General features: G+C 36.0%; 1 protein-coding gene and 1 pseudogene across 2 annotated transcripts; both read left to right on the top strand.

The window, feature by feature from the left end:
* Positions 1-4,809: 4,809 nt before the first annotated feature.
* LOC145112855 (cyprosin-like) lies at positions 4,810-7,994 on the top strand. The gene is made up of 5 exons (XM_079048978.1): positions 4,810-5,045; positions 7,304-7,484; positions 7,567-7,627; positions 7,699-7,793; positions 7,878-7,994. The coding sequence occupies exons 1-5, from the start codon at positions 4,810-4,812 to the stop codon at positions 7,992-7,994; spliced, it is 690 nt and encodes a 229-aa protein (XP_078905104.1).
* Positions 7,995-8,420: 426 nt separating this feature from the next.
* LOC145112854 (protein EMSY-LIKE 3-like) lies at positions 8,421-9,379 on the top strand (annotated as a pseudogene). Its single transcript, XR_013710667.1, has 4 exons — positions 8,421-8,671; positions 8,745-9,010; positions 9,102-9,170; positions 9,245-9,379. The product of XR_013710667.1 is annotated as a protein EMSY-LIKE 3-like (transcript).
* Positions 9,380-22,353: the final 12,974 nt, after the last annotated feature.

Genomic DNA, 22,353 nt, shown 5'->3' with positions numbered 1-22,353 from the left:
TTTCCTCACTCTTTGAAGACACCCTGCTGATTTGATCAGTTAGGTTAGAATTTTCTAGGCGATTTTGTTTTAGACTACCACTTAAACTAGAAAACTTGAATTTTAAATCATTTAATTCCTTTTCATAGTTATTAACTGGTATTTTCAGATATTCGAGGATAGATTGTACCTTCTTGATCAACTTATCACATTCGTTGATCTGTTCTCCCATTGGTTTGGCTGTGAAGCACTTGTCTTCTCTTTCCTTTGCTTCTTCACATTCGTTGATCTGTTCTCCCATTGATTTGGTTGTGTAGCCTCTCATCTGTGACACTCCAGCAGTCACCATCAAACATCGTTGATCTGTTCTCCCAACTGATCACATTCGTTGATCTGTTCTCCCATTGGTTTGGCTGTGAAGCACTTGTCTTCTCTTTCCTTCGCTTCTTCACATTCGTTGATCTGTTCTCCCATTGATTTGGTTGTGTAGCCTCTCATCTGTGACACTCCAGCAGTCACCATCAAACATCTTCCACCAAACTCAGAGTTTCCTTCCTTCGCCTCTCATCTGTGACACTCCAGCAGTCACCATCAAACATCGTTGATCTGTTCTCTCAACTGATCACATTCGTTGATCTGTTCTCCCATTGGTTTGGCTGTGAAGCACTTGTCTTCTCTTTCCTTCGCTTCTTCACATTCGTTGATCTGTTCTCCCATTGATTTGGTTGTGTAGCCTCTCATCTGTGACACTCCAGCAGTCACCATCAAACATCGTTGATCTGTTCTCTCAACTGATCACATTCGTTGATCTGTTCTCCTATTGGTTTGGCTGTGAAGCACTTGTCTTCTCTTTCCTTCGCTTCTTCACATTCGTTGATCTATTCACCCATTGATTTGGTTGTGTAGCCTCTCATCTGTGACACTCCAGCAGTCACCATCAAACATCTTCCACCAAACTCAGAGTTTCCTTCCTTCGCCACAAAAGCCCTACCATGGGTGGGCTTGCGAACTTCTTCATCTTCAGATTCTGTAGACCAGACTTCTACGCCTCCGAACTCATCATCAAAAATGTTTCCCTGCACAATTAAAGCATTCATAGTATTGTTAGTTGTTTTCTTCTTCTTTATTTCCTCCAGCTTGCGTGAATGGTATGCTTCATCATCTTCTCCATCCTTCTTCTCAGCCAGCTTTCTCAACATGCAATCTTTGGCAAAGTGATTTTTGCTGTGGCAGAAATTGCAATCATATCCCGAGTCACCAACAAGCTTGTTCTCCTTCTTCACTTCTTCATGCTGAGGAGTGTTTTTAGGATCCTCTTTCGCCTTTTCGGAGCTGTAGCTCCCTTGCCAGTTTCGGTTCTTAGAAGTAGGGAACTTTTTGTGAGCAAACTTTTTGGGATTAGAGACCATTAAAGCATATTCATCATTTGTCAGATCACATTCAGAGAGATCCAACTCTTCTTCTTCTTCATCCACATTCTTCCCTTTAAAAAGTAGAGCCAAAGATCCCATACTAGAGACCACATTCGTTTCCTTAGTCACAACGCTTTTGTGTGATTTGAGTATTCCCACAAGCTTCACCAATGAATAGGTTTTGAACTGTTCATGAGCTTTTACAGTCGAAACCACCGCCATCCATTCGGGTCTTAGGCCATTCATAAAAGTGACCTTCTGCTCAATTACTCCTCTGCCAATTCCATGCTTGATCATTTTGCGGAGGAGATGATTAAAGCGATCAAAGGCCTGAATGCGTTTTTCTTCTGGCTTCTGCTTGAAATCACCGAACTCAGAGAGCAAAAGAGTTTGAATTGAATGCTCTAAATCTTCATCTGTAGAATATAGCTCTTTAAGCCTATCCCAGATTTGTTTCGCTGTTGTGCATGTACTAACCAGACGAAAGGTGTCCGATTGCAATGCAAATCTGATCATCCTCATAGCTTTAATGTTGCAAAGCAGGTTGCCCTTCTCGTCTTTAGCAACATCTTTCACGTCAATCATCAGCTGATTGTACTCCTTTTGAGTCTTGATGACTCTTTCGGTTCCAGTATGAGAAAAAGGACCCAGGGTGATCGCTTCCCAGATTAGATAGTCATTGTCCTCTGAACCAAGAACATAGTCTTCAAAGTGATGCATCCATACTTCGTAATCTTGAGTATACAAGATTGGGATTCTCCTAGTAGATCCGATGCTGTTGGATATGTTGATGGGGTTGGTTTGTGAATCATCGAGAGACATGACGACCTGTTTAGAATGTTTGTCAAGAATCAGACTTGTAAAGATTGAATAGGGTAATATCGAGATCTATGAGCAACGTCAATGAAGGAATGACGGCTCAACAAATTCAATAAAAGCGGAAACCCTAAGAAAATTCTTCAAACAGAAGAGATGCGTATGATTTACACAACCTCCTGCTCTGATACCAATTGATGAGTTGAAAACTCTTTTAAGATCGATAAGATTCTTAACAAATAAATCAGAAAGTAAACCAAAGTGAAAACACACAATGAATCAAACAGATTTCGAATGATTAAAACAGCAACACCTCAGAAGAGCTCGACAAAGAACTTCTACTGTAGAGGTGTGCTAGGGTTAAAGTACAATCAAAGAAATATTCAAGAAGCTTTTCTAATCTGATGCATGCATGCACCATAAATACTAAACCCTAATAACTACAACACGGATGGACATGCCCAAACCGTGAAAACATTGGACTAAACTGAAAAGCCCAATGATGCAACACCTAGACTCAACATATATTTTTGTACTATTGCTCTTGATATATCCTTATTTCATCTGAGTGACACATGTTGAGTTATCTTCATAAATTAAAGTTGGACCTTTATCTTTATCTAGTCCAAATAAAGACAAAATGAGTTGTCTCATCAATCTTAACCATGTGCATTCTCTACTAGCTTCATTTAGTGTAATTACTTCATCATGATTTGAGGATATGGCGGTAAGCGTTTTCTTTTTAGAGTGCTAGGAAATTGTGGTGCTTCAGTTCATGAAGACGTATCTTGTTTGAGATCCAGATTTATGAGGATAACGTAAATACCATGCAAATGCATATCCTATCAAACCTTGTTTTGAATTTTTAGGATAAAATAACCCTAAATCAGTAGTTCCTTGAAGGTATAACAAAATATGCTTAATCCCATTCCAGTGTCTTTTGTTGGGGATGAACTGAACCTTGCTAGCAAGTTTACAACAAAAGAAATGCCAAGTCTAGTACAATTGGTAAGATACATAAGAGCCCCAATTGCATTTAGTTATGGTACTTCTGGACCAAGAACTTATTTATTTTCTCCGCGGGGAAAAAATGGATATTTGTCATTATTTAATGATCTAACAATCATTTGGGTGCTTAAAGGATTGGCATTGGCCATATTGAAATGTTCCAACACTCTTTCTTAGTTTGATTGGTGCACAAGTATTCCGTTAGGCATATGATCAATCTGCAACCAAGACAATATTCGGTTTTGATCTTTCATTTCAAATTCTTTCTTTAAAATTTCAATCACTTCAAGGGTTTCTTTATTCGATCCAATGATGTTTAGATCATCAACATAGACCGCTATGATCACATACCTATATGTTGATTTCTTCATAAATACGCATGGACAAATAGTATTATTTTTATAACCTTTGCTTTTCAAATAATCGCTTAAACGATTGTACCACATGCGTCCAGATTGCTTTAACCCATACAAAGATCTTTGCAATTTTATAGAATACATTTCTTTGGGTTTTTCACTTAATGCTTCAGGAATTTTAAATCCTTTAGGGATTTTCATATAGATATCACTATCAATTGATCCATACAAGTAGGCTGTAACAACATCCATACGACACATCTCTAAATTTTCAGAGACTACCAAGCTGATTAAACATCTAAAAGTGGTTGCATCCATTATCTGTGAATAAGTTTCCTCATAATCAATTCCATGTCTTTTAGACAAACCTTGAGCCACAATCCTATCCTTGTATCTTACAATTTTTTCTTTTTCGTTTCTTTTTTGTTTCTTTTTCGTATGAAGATCCATCTATACCATAATGGTTTCACAACTCCAGGTGTGAGGATAATGGCCCCAAAAACATTTCTCTTGTTAAGGGAATTTAATTCAACTTGCATGGCCTCCTTCCACTTAGCCCAATCATTTCTTCATTGACATTCAATGACAGATTGTGGTTCAGGATCATTATTCATAATATCACATGCATCTGAATAAGAAAATATTCCACCAATATTATCAATTTCATTTTGGTCACATATTCTATTTGTTTGACCATAATTTAGTGCAACATCTTCCTTTCCTGGGGGAATTTTGATATTTAGTGCAACATTTTGGTCACATATTCTATTTTGGTCACAATTTTATTTTGGTCACATATTCTACTCCTCTTCTTTTTCGTGGGTTCTTATCCGTAGAACAAAATGGCCTTCCATTCTTCAGGCACATTTTAGACTCTTGAGTGAGTTTATCATCATATTTTCTATATGGAATTTCAATTCGAGCAGGAATATTGACAGTCGGTATTTATGATTTAGTCACCCTTTTGTGTCAGCAAATGCATCAGGAAATTGATTGGCCATTTCTTGGAAATGCATTATCTGTTGAAATTCCATTTCACATTGCTTTGTGCGAGCGTCAAGATATGATAAAGAAGGCTCATGCCATGAAACATCCTTTTCTAGAATCTTCTTTTCACCCCTAATGATTGAAAATTTACCTTATAAATTTGGCAATCAACTAGGTGTGCTATAAAAACATAACCAACATATATTACCAACCTTCTTTGATGACCCATTTTTGTCCGTTGTGTTGGTGCAATGGGGACATATACTGCACACCCAAAATTCTCAAAAGGGATATATTTCGCTCTTGACCAAAATCAAGTTGTAGGGGAGAATATACATGATATGAACATTGTGCCATGCGTATCAATGATCCAACATAGGGGTGAGCATGGTACGGTTTTAGGGCCAAACCGAACCTCAAACCGCAAGGTGCGGTTTTTGAATTCTAGAAACCGTTGTGTGCGGTTTTTCAATGGTTCGGTTTTGCGGTTTTTGAGTGCGGTTTCGGTTTGTACCAGTTCGGTGTCGGTTTTAAACCGAGTCAATCATATGGTGCAGTTTTTTATGTTCACCGATATGATTTTTTAACCGTGGTGTTCATGTGAATATTTATGATTGTATGACATGGTGTCATTTCGTTTCCTCACATTTAGAAGCTGTAATTTTGAGTTTTTTATGTTGTTTACTTTATCACTTCATTTGCAACCCTTATTCACAATCTCATTTTTTTATTCAATTTGTGCTTAGAAGTTACAAGCTTGCAAGTTGTAGCTCATATAGTGTTTACACTTTACACATAATCATTAAGTCACAAACACAAAGTGACAAACTCACATATTAAACCTAATACCTAATTATTAATTACCTTCAATTTCAATATATAATATATGTATAAATTATAATTTATTAGTTTCTTTTAAAATAATATGTATAACTGTATAATATAAATTAGTGATTTATTTTATTGTTAATAAGCTTGCGGTGCGGTTCGGTTTTGGTGGTCCGGTTTCTAGATAAAAACCGCACCGCACCAATAAATTCGGTTTTTCAAAAAAATAAAATCCGCACCATCGGTTTTTGCGTCGGTTTCGGTTTTCCGGTGGCGGTTTATTGCGGTTTTTACGGTTTTTCTTTTATCGGTTCGGTTTTTGCTCACCCCTAATCCAACATGTAAGATTGCATGGCGCCAAATAGAAACAAGAAGTTTGGTCCTCATTATCAATGGTCTAGCTATTAGCTGGAGACGTTTAGTCAGTGATTCAACTAAACCATTTTGTGTGTATACATGAGCAACTGGATGTGGATGTTTAACAACAATTCCTACAGACATACAATAGTCATTAACTGTTTGTGAAGTAAATTCGCCATCATTATCAAGTCTCACTCTTTGGATAGTATAATTAGGAAAATGTGCCTTTATTTAATAATTTGAGCAAGAAAGTTTGCAAATGCCATATTACGAGTTGATAATAGGTAAACATGATACCATTTGTTGAATGCATCTATCAGGACTATAAAGTATCTAAATGGTCCAGATGGTGGATGAATTGGTCCACATATCTCACCTTGAATTCTTTCTAGAAATCTAGGTGACTCTCTTTCAACTTTGATTGCAGAATGTTTTATAATTAACTTTCCAAGGGAACAAGATGTACATGGTCTTATGCTACTGGATTGAGGGAACTTTTGGTCCTTCAGTGGGTGCCCATACGTATTCTTAATTATCCTTCGCATCATTGTGGCCTAACCTATCATGCCATCAACTAAATGTCCTAGGACCACAATGTTTTTCTTTGAATACCATATTTGATTCAATCATATGTATGTACACTACTAGAAAAATAGCCTTTTACGACGCGCAATTAATGACACACACTGATAGAGGACGCGCACTTGTGCGTGCCCTAAAAATTAATGTCAGTTTTCCAAAATTTGAAGGATAGAGGACACACATTTTTGCATGCCCTAAAATTAGTGTCAGAAAAAAAAATACGGAGGGCTCCTATCAAAATATGTGCGTCATGTAAGTGTGCTTTATATTTTTTTTAAAGGAAACACACGTTTTAGGGGGAAAAATAAAATCCAAAAAATTAACCCCCGCCTATTCATCCCAAAAATTCCCAGCCTCTTCGAATTAGGGCCTTCGTCTTCATCCACAGCTTCCTCAATTCATCGATCCATCACCTTCACCAAAAACCTAATTCTCGTTTCTAACAAGTTCTTATACTCTTAATTCGACCCTAATGAGCTGAGGATTTAGGGTTCTTACGTCCCAGTTATCAATTTGAGCCGATGATTTAGGGTTCCTAAATCCGACCCTAATTTTTTCTATCTCACTCTCGTATTTCCATCTCATCCCTCTCGCCTGGTTCAAAACACGTAAGGGGCGACGAACACACTATTTCTTCGCATATTTTGGTCTTCACCAAGATCTGGTTTCCATGTAAGCTTTACGTTTCGAGCCCAAACCATCCTCACGCGATGTCATCAGCTTCTTTTACTTACGCATTTGCACTCGGTGGTTCTTTGTGTAGAAGCACCACTCCCGAACCTCAAATCATGGCTACGCTCCATCATCACCACACGCTCTTCGGTTCTAGATTTGTTAGGGCTTGTTTCATCCATTCATTGCCTCCCTACCACAAGCGATCTCATAACTCTGCCCAATCGACCCCCTTCAATCATCTTTGCTATCAAGATAATTCCGTCGTTGAAGAAGCTGTTAGTGATGATGAAGATAATGAAGAAACTTTGGTCTTGGAGGCCCTCTCACAGATTCAAACACTGACATTATTGCATTAAAGAACTACATGGATGCTCAGTATTATTGTAAGATTGGTATTGGAACTCCCTCTCAAAAGTTCACTGTGATCTTTGATACTGGAAGTTCTAATCTATGGGTGCCTTCTTCAAAGTGCTACTTTTCAGTGAATTTTGACTTTTCTAATTCAAGATTTCTCTCAATCTATAGCTTCAATCACGTGCTTATAATTCTTGATATGGATATAGGTTGCTTTCCTTTTTCACTTAAAGTATAAGGCGATCCATTCAAGCACCTACAAGAAAAATGGTATAGTCTCTTTTGATTTTTTCTCGATGACATTTTCGTAATTAACTGTATTTTCTTCATATGTCAATTAGGGACATCTGCTGCTATTCAATATGGAACTGGAGCTATCTCTGGTATCTTTAGCCAAGACTCTGGCCAACTTGGTAATCTTGTTGTTAAAGCACAGGTAAGAATTAAGAAATTTTGGTTTTTGATTCACTTAACTACTATTTTCTCATTATACTTTTTCTTTTAATCTTTTTTTTTTCAGGATTTTATAGAGGCAACAAAAGAACCTGGCATCACTTTCTTTGCAGCCAAGTTTGATGGTATTCTTAGCCTTGGATTTCAAGAAATCTCTGTTGGAAATGTTGTTCCTGTGTGGTAGTTTTCTTGCCCTGTTTCTTATTGACTTAATTGATACATAACTTAATCAGGACACATATAAAGCAGTGTTTCTTTGAGTTATTTCTAACAGAGATGGCTTAATATGTTAGTGTCATTTCTAAATAAAGGGTAAAATGGTCATTTACTCAGATTGTTAATTAAGATATTTGCATACCCTTTTGGTACAACATGGTAAATCAAGGTAGATCCTAATCATTTTAAGGGCAAACACACATATGTACCTGTGACTCAAAAGGGTTATTGGCAGGTAACTATCTTATTATAATATATCTATAAATAAATAAATATATATATATATATATATATTTATATATATATATATATATGTATATATATATATATATATATATATATATATATAGTTCTTTATCTAAATTTCATTTTTCTTTTTTGTTTTTTGTTTGATATGCAGTACCCTCCATCAGGGCCAAGTGGGGAGGGGGGGGGGCAGCTTGGTAATCGTGTGACTTCTGGGCCACTTGCAAATGAGTCTGCTGAAACATCAGCATTCTCCCCATTGATTGGAAGAAAAGTGAGAACCAGATGGCCTGATGACAACAATTTTTATGCTGGAAAAAATATACTTTCAGGGTCAGCATGCACTAGTTTATGATATTAGTACTGCAAATGAGACATGGGAATGGGTTAATCTTGCAGAGGTATGTGTAGAAAGTTAAAATGATGGGTGATATAGCATGTGTTAAATAAAATATTGTTTGATAATTGATGAAAATATCACCAGAGGATATACAATGGGAAGGGGAGGACCATGGGATTCCTGATAAAGGGGGTTATGGTGGATCAGCTCATGGAATAAGTAGACCTGTTGGGAGTGATAATGGTCCTGGTGGAGGTGGAGGTGGAGGGAGAGGTAGAGGGTTGCCCAAAAGTCAAGCAGCAACAACAAGAAAAGATTTTCCACCATCACAGAATGTCATTGGAAAGAAGGGTCTAGACAATATTCAGTCACTTCACACTGATACTCTGATAAAAGAGGTACATACATGATAATTGCAGATATATCATATATGTATATTGTATATTGTATTTACAAGAAGGGAAAGGAATTTTAACATTCATGCAACAGGTTGAGAGGGTATTTGGGTCTAGTCATCCAGATCCTGTTGAAATAGAGAAAGCTAAGAAAGTGCTCAAGGTTAGTTAAGTTTGTAAACATGTATGTATGATTTATGATTGAAATAATAATCATAATAATGATATATAATGTAGGAACATGAACAAGCACTGACTGATGCCATTGCAAGGCTTGCAGATATCTCAGATGGTGAAAGTGGTACAAAAACTAAACTAGACTATACTCTTCTTCCAACTCTACTAAATGCTTACTTCTTGAGTCCCACTTAAAGAGACAAGTGAATGAAACTAAGAAGACATGAAATTTTTTTGATGTTCCTGAGTTTTTATAATGGAAAGAAGAGAAAGGATAATCTTCCCTTCCAATTTGGAAGGATTTGGTTCCTTAAAATAAGACGTGAATTTAATTTCTTTTCTTTTTCTTCAAACTCGGGAACACATAAATTATTAAAATGTTATTTACCTTTTATTTTTTCAACCCTGGCAACATGAAAATACAATCTTCTTTTCTCTCCTTTTTTTTATTTGGTAAAACTTGGGAAATATATCATAAAACTAAATGACATATATGAATATAATTATAATGCTTGCATATTTATGGTAGAAAATCTCTCTGCCTTCTTAGGATATAACCGATCAACTTGTAGTTGGTATTGACCATTGACCATTGACCATTGACTATTGATTGACTTACTTTTTTCTGTTTGATGCAGAGTCAACTGGGAGGGAAATTGTTAATTTTTCAAAGTACTATTCCATCACTTGGTGTGGGTAGGTTAAGGTTATGAGGAGATGATATTTGGGCATATGGGACAAATAGAGAATACCAGAAGCTCCCTTTTATAAACAAATGGCTGCTGATAGCAATAAATTGGTTCTCATAATTCTTTGCATTTATTTCACTTCAATTACAATTTAGAGCATCCTACTTTTCACTTTGTTTCTTATCAACAGCAGGAGATAGCAACACACTTTCACTTATGAGTGTATCATAGCAACCTACTTTCATTTCATTCTATTACAACATTCTACTTTCAAATTCTTTCTACAAGTTGATAGATTTTCAAAACATGATATGTTGTAATACGATAAAGAAATGAATGACATGATACCTAAAAAGTTCTTTGTGATTTTTGAAAATTTAGCCTGATCGCAGATCTGAGTCATAGCCTTGACTCGGGTATCTGCAGGCACTGCCAAATCCTTCATGAACTGTGAAAAAGTTGGAGATTTTTGAGAGGCTGCAACAAGATCAAGAAGCTCTGCTTCAACTTTTTCCAATGTTTTGGCTTTTGCAGCTGCATAGTTTCCAGACCCCCCAAACACCGCCACTGCAACCTGAACCACATATATAAATTATATATATTTACTTATTTACAATAACAAAACTATTTAAATAACACAATTACCTTAATCTTTGGTTCCTTTGTTCGAGAAGCAGAGGTGAAGTTCCTTGATTGCTGCAAAAAAAGCAATCCCTAAATTTGCAAACTTGCAACTGTTATTTCAATCATCACAGTTACAATGTATCAAGTTGCAGTCAATGTGTATGCCTTTAGTGACAAGTACACTGATATAGCTTCGCTAGGTATGTATTTACTGATATTGTTTTGTTTTGGTTTTTGTTTTATGAAATCTTGATAGTAATAAATTGATTCTCATAATTCTTTGCATTTATTTGACTCAGCTCTCATTCTGCGTGGGATTAGAATCGCTGCTCGTTTAAGATTTAAATTTTCCAGAGAAACCTCTCATCATAATTAAAAAAAGGGTTAAGGGTTGATAGAATGAGAGAAAAGAAAACACCAACACTCCATGGCTAATAAGAATAAAAAAAATAAAGATATGAGGCAAAAAAGGTAAAACAAACTCGTATGTATGAATATGATTTGTATGGTAATTAAATTTATAGTGTATGGATGTTTTGTTTTGCATGCAGTCTTTGTTTGGCAGCTTAGACAAACTTGTAGCACCTGATCGTCCATGCCACTCTTGGTAAAACAAATTTATAGTGTACTTCTTCCATTCGTGTTAGTAATTTCTCATTATGATATGTTGTTTCTTGTTCAATTTTATGTTTAGGAGGTATTTTACTTTATTAAATGTTTAAAGTTACAGGACATGAGTATGGGCACATCATGGAAAAATTTAGGGCAATTGTTGGTCTTCCTCTTGGTGATCCATCAATGAAGTGGCCAACTTGCATCATGTAATAACATATTAGGCGAAGATGTAGGTATATGTTTTTTTAATGAATAATGTAATCATATGTATGAATATGAAATAAAGTTTGTTATTTAGTATGTGATAATCATGTATAGGGAGAAAACAACTTCTATTGATTTGTTTTATCTTTCCATGGATCGATTATTTGTATGACATTAAATTTTATGCAATGGATTGTATTTTTTATATATGGTATTTTATTTTCTGTTATGAGACATTAAATGCAAATTTAATTTGAAAACTAGTAAATCTATAATATTTTTTTAAACATTTAAAATTATGATACGCAAAAATGCGTGTCATCTTCATTTACGACATGGTCTTTCTTGACAGGGGCTTCCTTGATACGCATTGTGTGTCATAAACACGCGCGTCGTAAGGTTACGACACGCAAATGCATGTCGTCTTCCTTTATGACATGGCCTTCCTTGATACGCATTGCATGTCATAACTGTGCGTCGTAAATGCGTGTCATAAATGCGCGTCGTAAATAGACAACGCGCAAAAGCGTGTCGTCTCTCGTTATGACAGGGCCTTCCTTGACACGCATTTGCGCGTCGTCTGAGCGTTTTACGACACGCATTGCGCGTCGTAAAATGTTGTTTTTCTAGTAGTGGTATGTATAATGCATACCAATATCAAGTGTTGGTAGGTTTTCAAGTGCATGGTTTTTGTCTATAGTATACATATATTTAAATGGTCACAGTTTTTGTGTCACATCCTTTGAAATATATGTCATTGAAACTTAGTAAGTTTCGATTAGACTTTAGAGAAAACAAGGCATTTTCTATACAAAAGCTTGTACCATTTGGTAATATAAAATGGGATCTCCTATTTCCGTCTATCAAGTCTGCAGGACCTGATAATGTATGTATGACTGTTTTTGTTGGTACTAATTTTGAAAAATATTTCTTTTATTTCATAATAGTATGCGTACTACCACTATTTGCTATACAAAGATCTCCAACCTTTTCTTGGTGTTGTGCTCCAGGTGGACTCATTTTAAACTTCACATATGAAAGAAATAATAAGTCAATGAAAATAATCATAATAATTATTATAAAGAAATTTCATTTACTGTAGGAAAGATATTACATGAAAAATAAAGGAAGGAAAAACAGGTTTACTAGAATAATAATTAGCAGAGTGTATCAACATTATCAATGAGGTTGGTTTATTTTCATATTCCTTTAATGGACTCTTGATAAAGTTGACAAAAATGTGCAGGTGTGTGACAAGTCATTGACCAATGGCATGTGCTACCACGTACTTAACATGAACGATCAGATTTATGTGATGTCCTAGCATCATGTCTTTCCACTTTGGCCTTGTCTTGTGTATGTACATTGTTTCTTTGTGAAGATTGATAATTATTCCTTTTATGGCCATGAACATGATTATTACCTTGTCCATGACCAAAATTATGGTTCTGATTATGGCTTTGGTTTCGATTAAAATAACCATGACCTCGTCCTCGACCACGAGCTCGCCCCTTTCTACATGTATTGTTTCGATGAACATCAGTATTTGTAGCATTTGCTTCAGGTAGTGCTACTGATCCCATTGGACGAGATTCATGGATTTTCATCAAGATCTCATTGTTTTGCTATGCAACAAGCAGGCATGCATTCAGTTCAGAATATTTTGTGAACTTTTTCAACCGATATTTTCGCTTCAAGGTAATATTTGATGCATCAAACATGGAGTAAGTTTTCTCCAACATATCTTCATTAGTAACTTCTTATCCATAATACTTGAGTTGTGGACATATTCTGAACAAATATGAGTTGTATTCATTTTCTTTCTTAAAATCTTGAAACCTCAGGGTTCTCCATTCATCTCTAGCATTTGGAAGTATAACTTCCTTTTCATGATCAAATCTTTCCTTCAATAGATTCCAGAGAATACTTGGATCAGTAATATCAAGATATTCAAATTTCAACATTTTATCAATATGATTAGCAAGGAAAACTTTTGTGCTTTCGCCTTGTCTTGTGCCAAGAAATTATTACAACATATATAGCATACGAGATTTCTATATAGTTAAGATGCATTTTTACATCTATCATCCATGGCACATAGTTTTTCCTACTAACTTCGAGTGCTGGAAACTTGAGCTTTGCAATGTTGCACATAGTGTAACTATAAAATTTAAAAAAAATAACAAGATGAAAACTAAAATCCATTTATTTCAATATGTATTGCACAAAATAGAAGTGGGAGAAGAATCATCCTATACAAGACTAAGAAAGGATAAAATAAATCAGGATAAAATACATCTGGTGTAAGATTGAAAAATAGGAAGCCAAGTGCCATAATCATTATAGTTGCGAGAATCAAAACTAGATGAATCATTTTGATCTTGATAACCTTGAAGAGTGAGAATTTTACTCATTTTTGTGGTAAAAAGAAATATGATAGTGATGTTGTTTATAATAGAAAAATAGTCGTTCTTTTTGCCGTTTATAATCGTTGCATATATATAGTCGTTGTATATATATATATATATATATATATATATATATATATATATATATATATATATATATATATATATATATATATATATATATATATATATGTATATGTATTTTATAAATCAATTAATAAGACTTATAATTAGTGCATAATTTTACTAATTAGAAACATAAATAAATATTAGTAAATGTTTAAATAAAATTATGAAGAATAGCTAAAATATAAATAAATAAAAATTGGTATGTATAAAAAATGTTAGTATACATAAAAATTAGTTGCATAATTTAAAATGTCAGTATAAATAAATAAAAAATAGTTGCATAATGTAAATGAATAAATAAAAGTTAGAATACATAATTAATGGTTGGAAAAATAAATAAATATCATTAGTTATTAATAAAGAATAATTTTTCATAATTCATTACTATTTTTAATATAAAAGTTGTTTTATAATAAATACTTTTTTTAATTAGGTAATGCATACCTTGAGTAGGATAAATATGATTTCCACTTGATTAGAGCTTTCGTGTTGATAATGTGTTATAAATTCTTGAACACTTATATGATTGTGTTCAAGATGGTGTGTTTTTCTCTTTATATTTGATGAGTATTTATACTATATAACATCATATTCATTCATCATCAAAATAGAAATTCAATAGGTAAATGAAATTATTGAAGGGGTGAAAATTGTTCATTTACATGCATTCTCTAACTCAATAAGTTGATGTAATATATATATATATATATATATATATATATATATATATATATATATATATATATATATATATATATATATATATATATAATTGTGGTTGCTGCCTTTTGTTTATTGCTAATGTGTTCCCAAAGAACTTTTTCTCCCGGTATCCAAGCGGGCATCTACTTACTCACCATGTCACGGAGCACGTGTACAAGTTTGTACATATATCTATTAGTGTTGCAAAACTCGACCTAAGCGGCCGATTAATCGGAACTTGGTAGGGGTCGAGGCGCTTAATTAGGAATCGGAAAAAGAAATTCGAAATCGGTCAAACTCTATCAAAATTGGCTCAAATTTAGTCGAAATCGGAAAAACTCGGAAATTTTGACGTTTTTTTTAGAAAAAATCTATTATTGTTATTGTTATTCATCTGTTTTGTTACAAAAGTTGTTATATTTGTTATATATATATATATATATATATATATATATATATATATATATATATATATATAATTTTTACCAAAATTAATTTCATATAATTTAACCAATCCGAGTACTCCGTGAGTACTCCCATCCTAGACTGAATACTCGCTAAGTGCTAGTCGGCCGCCCTGAGAATATGTAATGAGTTTTTCAACATTGATAACTATATATATGCAAGAGATCATTTTTGTGAAGCAGTCTCTCTATACTTGTATATACATGACTATTGGTATCTACTTCCTTACCCTACCCAATCCAAGTAGGAATCGACACGTCAATTAATGTTGTTGTTGAATCACTCTTCACTGAAGTTTCATTCCGTTGCAAAATTGTTCGTTAGGCCTTTTAGGAATTAGTGAAGCTCTGTTAAATCCTATAATGTTGTTAAGTAAACGAGGACATATGCATCATTTCCATTATACCCTCTCTTATACATATTTGGAACGACTAAGATCATTCACTAACACAATATGATTTTTAAAGAGATTTTCAGAACAAAAATCTTTTAAAATTTGAAAAAGCTTATCTTAAAAATAGAAAAAATTATTCGATTAAGATAATCCATAATACAATGTGAATTTTTAAAGAGTTTTTTAAACAAAAATTCTTTTAAATTTTGGAAAAGTCTCTCTTATAAATTTAATAAATTATTGGATGAGTTTTTTTTTTCAAATCAAAACTTTTTTTAAAAATTTTATTAATTAACAAGCTCTAATGAAAAACTATTTTAATTATTAATGCGTACGGTATTTCACTTAATTGTAAACTAGAAGCATTCCACCAGCGTAGCAGGGGTTGGAATGGACCTGGTAGAATGTCAAGGGATCTGAGGAACTACATCGAGCGGCCAGTGGCAATCCTTGATAGGAAGTCAAGGGATCTGAGGAACAAGAGGGTGGAGCTGGTAAAGGTATAGTGGCAGCACCGCAAGGGCTCGGAATGGACCTGGGAGCCGGAGGACGAGATGAGGGAGCATTACCCCGAGCTTTTTCAGGACCCAGTGGCAGACTTCGAGAACGAAGTCTAAAATAACTGAGGGAGATTTATAACACCCGATTCCTGGTATGTATTCTATTCAAGAATTGTATGTATTTTCTCTGGGACTCGACGAGTTGGTGGCCCAACTCGTCGAGTAGAGTCGGGACCCGCGGGAAGTTTAAGTGACCTACTCGACGAGTCGAAGGCTAACTCGGCGAGTAGGTGCTGTTTGAGTGAAACCCTAAATTTGAGAGTTTGCACCCTATTTAAACACCTTATCTTAGCCTCCATCGCCCCTATCACTCCCATAGAGCTGTATATCGAAACCCTAGCCGTTTTTGTGTGTTCTAAGGCCATTTTGGTGCTTTTTGGTGGGTTGTGAAGCTTGAGATGAGGGAAGGAACTTGTGAGACCAATGGGAAACAAGAAGATCCAGTGTTTGAAGCTTGTTTTCAGCTTATTGAAGGTATGAAGCTGAACCATTGTCTATAGATCTTGATTTTTGGGCCTTTTCCTTCATCTTTCTAAGCCCTAGAGAGGTGGTATTCCAGATTTAGTGTTGGAAGTCAGTGTATGCTTTAGATCCAGGTCCATTGGGGGTTTTATGGCACAAAGGTGCCCATTTTGTTGCCATGAACACCCCATGCACCATGGAGGCCATCTTTTATGGCTTTTTGGGCCAAAGACCCCTTGCATGTATACCAATTTTGGAACTTTACGTATGAAATGGACATTAGGGGGCCAGATCTATGGTTTTGAGGTGTTAAGGCCCATTGAAATCGACTGTATAGTATGGCTCAAGGATGGACTCGACGAGTTGTTCTTGGGACTCGACGAGTCGCGGTGTAATGACCACCAAATCCTTTCTGTGGATAGACCAGTTGTTAGGGAGGAAAGTCCCGTAGATGTTTAGACGCGAAAAGGGACCTGGGAATCATGGGACTCGACGAGTGCATGAGCAGGCTCGGCGAGTCCAAGGAAATCTCCCAATCTTTGAAGATGGACTCGACGAGTTGTTCATACAACTCGGCGAGTCATAGACTTGACACATTCTTATGAGGGAGATGAACTCGCCGAGTTCAGGGATGAACTCGGCGAGTTGGATGAAGATGGTCCCGATGGTTTGAATGAAGGAGAACCCGTCGAGTTCTTGCTAGACTCGACGAGTACAATCGGGGTTGGATCAGGTTAGTGGAGTATGGACTCGACGAGTTGGTAGACCAACTCGGCGAGTCAGGTCAACCGGGTGTTGACTTTGACCAATGTTGACTTTGCCTGGTTTTGGTATTGACCCTGGTTAGGGTTGTATGTTCGGTTTGATGACTTGAAGGTTGTCGTGTAGGGATTTAGGAGTCGAGGAGAGCCGACCTTCACGCAGAGGACAGTCCGGACACTACACGATATCGAGGTGAGTTACCTTCCAGTAGCGATGGGTCTACGGCCACAATGCCGACCCACCAGTAGGAGTTGTATGTTAGATGACTATCTTTGTGATATTCATCTAGGGTTGCTACTACCTGTTATGTTTTATGTGCTAGCATGATACGATGTTACTTGATGATGGTAGTAGTAGGGTGTAAGTCCCCAAAATGCTTGTGTATCAATCAGATCCGTTTGATGGTGCGGAATCCCAATCAAACAGATGATGTTAGATCAAAATAGAAGAGAAGAAGAGAAGAATAACTTGAATCTTCAATGTATTGAATAGATTGGAATGATGCTCCTTTACATGAGATTCGCACACACTCACACACATAAGCTCCTTTCTCTCTCTACTTCTCGTTCTCTATATTTCTATACACTACTGTTCCTCACACCCCTCACCCCTATATATACATGAGAAACATTGGCCGTAAACAGGGTTTACGGCCGTAAACAGGGTTTACGGCCGTAAACACCCACCTGACCGTAAACGTGACCGTAAACTCATAAAAGATTACAGAAAAAATACAATCAACTAGAAAAGCAAAGTATAAACCAATATTTTGACCCAACAATCTCCCCCTTGGTTTATAGCTTTCTTTTCTTAATTGACCCAACAAGCTCCCCCCTAAAAAGTAGCTGGTTTTTCTTGTTAATCTTCATTGGGAGCTTGGCTTCAGCATTAATCTTCAAATTCTTCACAGCTTCAAGATGAACATGATGAACCTTCAATAATTGACTTCATCTTGAGCAGTTGGGTATTTCTTCAAGATTTGACTCTGCACGTACATTGGGTGAGGAGGCTTGATGTACTGATTCTTGAAAGATAGCGCTTTCAGCTTGAGAATCTTCAGAGAGAACATCACAGAGAACAAATCTTCTGGATCACTTCAGCGGGTTTAAGATAGCAGCAGACTGATTGAGGAGGCTTCAATGCAATCCGTCACATAATCTTCAAGTGCAGCTTCACCTTGCTTCTGGGGTTGAAAGATTAAAAGTTGAAAGAATAATCTTCATTTCTTGTTCCTTCGAATGAGAATTCATCGATGATCACGGATGAAACTTTGGCTCAGAAATCTTGATACAGTCTCCATGAGTCTCATCTACACCTGAATTCACTTTTCAAGACAAAACAAAACTAAAAGAAAAATTAGCACACAATATTTTTGGATTTTTCATATTTTCTGAAAAAGAAATAAAACAGAAATAACACTATTTTTGGATTTTTTTAATTTTCTGATTTTTCTTTGGTTTTTAAAATTTTTAATTCTCCCCTGATATTTAAATTAGAAGAAAACTATGAATAAATTTAACAAAAATAAAAATGATATCTAACTTTAAGAGTGATTTGGGATCAAAGTTTTTAAACAGCCTTTATCCGTTTATCAGTACCTCTCCCTTCATGAATAGATCTGGTCAATCGCCGATATTGTGGTCCACTTAAACACAAGAGATTGTGACAAAATTAGGACATACTATAAGTGACAAGACAATGTGATCCTAAGATCGTAGATAATATTCCTTAAGGACCATTCAGCTGACGACGACCAAAGATATTGTTGTCCACCTAAATTGAGCAGCGAGATCTACAGACAACCTAGTGATTGTTCAATTTTAAATGTACTAGAACATGTTTCCCGCTTCCTGACATACCCCAATAATCAGGAACTTCCAAAGTGCTCCTTACTTTAGGTGAGCAGACAATTATTATGAGAGAAGTCAGATTTAGAATGCATATGCTATACACCCAGGTCGGATCTCTTCCAATCTCGCAGAGGGTGAAACATATGACTAACCAGATTTAGAGGGATTGAGAAGTAGAATGGTGCATATGTTGTGTACCAGGTCGGATGTATTTCAATCACGCAAATGAGACAACATATGACTAACAGACAGGAAGAATTGCATAGATAGAAGATGCAGAGAAATAGAATTGCATATGTTACAGTCCAGGTCGGATGTATTTCAATCACGCAGAGGAGGCAACATATGACTAACAGAAAGAAAGCAAGAAAATAATTTCCTACAGACCTACTTTATCGGAATTCCCCAGTCGCCCCATCAATACCGGAATTAAGGACAGAGTCCGTACATCGAGGAAGAGTTAAACCACCGTTCTAGATATGGATTAATTTAATATGACCGGTGGATTATCATGTATATCTCCCTGCTCAACCTATCTGAGCGTCGTATTGTCAGGCTAAATGGATCTATCTAGGTCAAGATTTTTCAAGTCTCTAGATTCCTTAAGTTCATTAATGCCTAGTCAAGTCCATTTCAATCTTTCGTGCCTACCAGCGCATCGAATGCAGAGCCTAGACAATTCATATTCAGTCCCTTACATAGATTCAGATTGCCTGTTATCACATGATTATATCACTTCCCAAAACATCTCCTGCAAGCACATTCCATTAACAACATATTTTTTTTTGTGATTTTCTAATGCTTTTGGATTTTTTAAAATTTTAAAATTTTTGTTTTGTTTTTATTTCTCCCCCTAAATTTGTGCATAGGAGAGAAACGAAAGTAAATGCACAAATTTAAACTATCCTAAAACAAAAATTAGTCTTTAAAGCGAATCAACTTAAAGAAAAACTCAGGAGTATAGAGAAGAAAACTCAAACCGTAAGTCACCGATTGAATTTGCATCCAGAAGGTCTGAGAAGAGCACGCTTAATCTCAGAACAGATCCAAAAATTCTTCACATTGTTAAGCACTAACCCCATGAGTGACTCCTTTCTTTTCTTCCCTGCCCGCAAAGGACACATACTCTCAAACAAAATTCCGAGTGTTGTACAGTTGAGAGATGCCTCCTATCATGTGCCTGGAACAACCACTACCAACAAACCGAAGTCTGATGATATGCCTCCATAGCTGCTCCAACATAGAGCTGGATTAGTTGGTCTTTGGAACCCAGTCCATTTTGAAACTGGGTCGACCTTTGTCATCTACGCAAGATACATTCTCCCATGACATGTCCTGTTTATCACAAACAGAAGATGTAGAAATATTAGAGTCATTAGTTGATTTGGGAGATTGAGCTTTCGGAACCCATTTGTAGTTGGGTTTGACCCATTTCTTTTTCGATCCGATGGGTGGCTCAGTACTTGCTTTTGATTTTGATGTCGGCCGTTGAGATGACTTTGACCTAACCGGTCTTTGTTTCACTGGAGCATCTCTTGGATTGGGCTTCTTGGCTGACATTCCCTTCTTGCCCTTGAGATTCAGATTCTTGGCCTTGTGGGTTTGATTGTTGGCCTTCTGCGCGTTCCAGTCACCATTGTCTGAACGTGACCTTGAGGGGTTTCTTTTGGAGTATATCCCTCTTGGCGCGTTCTGCCAGCCTTGTGCATAGTAGGGAACGTATGCGCGATTAGGACAATTTCTGGCAATGTGTCCAGGTGTTCCGCAGTGAAAACATGTCTTTTTCTTCACTGTGAAGTTGTTTCTTCCTGCCCCTGGTGGCGTATCCATGCCTTGTCTCTTGCTTTTCCCACACGTACAGTTACAACAGGTACTCTGTTTCATTGGAATTGGTGGCCTGTATTTCTCAACAGCAGGTTGATCAGAAGCAGCTGAGTTCGAAGCAACAGATTCAGAGTTCAAAGAGATATTGGTTTGTTCAGTAGTGTTCTCCTTGTTCTCATCTTCTGCTATTTTACCTGCACATGAAGTAGAAACATTAGTATCTTTCATCTCAACACCCTCAGTTGGCCCTGATTGTTCAGTCGTAACTGAAGCTGGAACAGGGGGTTGGCCATACTGAAGATGTGCTTCATTTTCAATTTCTTCCTTACTCGGAGGGGTATAAGAGTAGTTATGATTGAAAGGGGGAGGTACACTCTCATAACCTAGACCCTTTTGTTGGTTATTTTTAAATTGCAAACAATGGTCTATCATGTTGGCAACTACTTCGCTTGACACATCAAATTTTTCTAAAATCAAAATCTGCATTTTCAAATTTTCTTTTTAATGTGTCAAGCTCAGCAATTAATTCAGCAAGTTGTCTCTTAACATAGTCATAATTTTCACATTTATTGTTATAATCTTCCTGAAGCCTCCTAAAGTCTTTGGTTTTTGCTTCTAATTCAGCCTTTAGGGGTTTCTGTCCTTTCCTGAGTTGATATCCTTCGTATTTTAGGTCCTCGACTTCCCTTTTTAGCAAATCATTATGTTCACGAAGAATTTTAATCGTATCTTCACATGATTGAGAGTATGAAACTTCATTGATCGGGATGTTTTCGGAACTCATTGTTTTTCCACACTTCAAAGCGTCAAGTTCTTCAATTACAGCAGCAAGACTAAGACGATTGAGATCTTTTGTCTTCTTGATGACAGCCACGTTCATATCCCATGACTTCGGAAGTGCATTCAGCAGCTTTTTGTTTATCTCAGATTTAGTCAAGAAGATCCCAGCTATATTCATCTCAGTAGTAAGTGTAGTAAATAGCTGCAACTGAGCTTCCAGGGTTTCTCTAGGGATATAATTGAACATGTTGAAATTTTGTCTTAACATATCCTGACGACTCTCTTTCATGTCTTCATGTCCCTCGTAGACCTCAAAAGCCATTAAAAATCAAATTTAAAGAGTCAAACTTAAAAGTCAGACCGAAAAGCTAAATTTGAAAATTTAAAATTTAAACGAAAAAGTCAAAGTTTAAAGTCAAAGGTCAAACTTAAAAGTCAAAGACAAAATTTAAGGTCAAAAGTCAAAATTAAAAGTCAAAAATTAAAAACTAAAATTTTTGGTTGAAAATGTAATTTAAAAATGAAACAAATTGAATTTTGGGGTTAAAAGTGTAAAAATTGTGAAATAAGGGCAGCGAAAGGTTAATATTTCATTTAAATTTCGAAGCCTAGTAGCATCTAGCAAGCTAGATTAACTAGTAAGGCGCGTTGATGATGAACCTGGGGACCCGGGTTCGATCCCCGGCATCTCCAAAGCGTTT

Source organism: Lactuca virosa, chromosome 5, assembly GCF_052849685.1.
Source record: "Lactuca virosa cultivar CGN04683 chromosome 5, Lactuca_virosa_CGN04683_v6, whole genome shotgun sequence".
Taxonomy (NCBI): domain Eukaryota; kingdom Viridiplantae; phylum Streptophyta; class Magnoliopsida; order Asterales; family Asteraceae; genus Lactuca; species Lactuca virosa.
The sequence above is the reverse complement of the archived record's forward strand: the minus strand, read 5'-3'. Positions and strand labels throughout refer to the sequence as shown.

Excerpts from the sequence above, each read along its gene's own strand:
- LOC145112855 (XM_079048978.1), top strand. The coding sequence starts at position 4,810 with ATGGGGACATATACTGCACACCCAAAATTCTCAAAAGGGATATATTTC. Across the intron at positions 5,046-7,303 it reads TTCAATGGTTCGGTTTTGCG|AAACTTTGGTCTTGGAGGCC; the intron begins GTTTTTGAGTGC and ends AAGATAATGAAG. Across the intron at positions 7,485-7,566 it reads CTTCAAAGTGCTACTTTTCA|GTTGCTTTCCTTTTTCACTT; the intron begins GTGAATTTTGAC and ends ATATGGATATAG.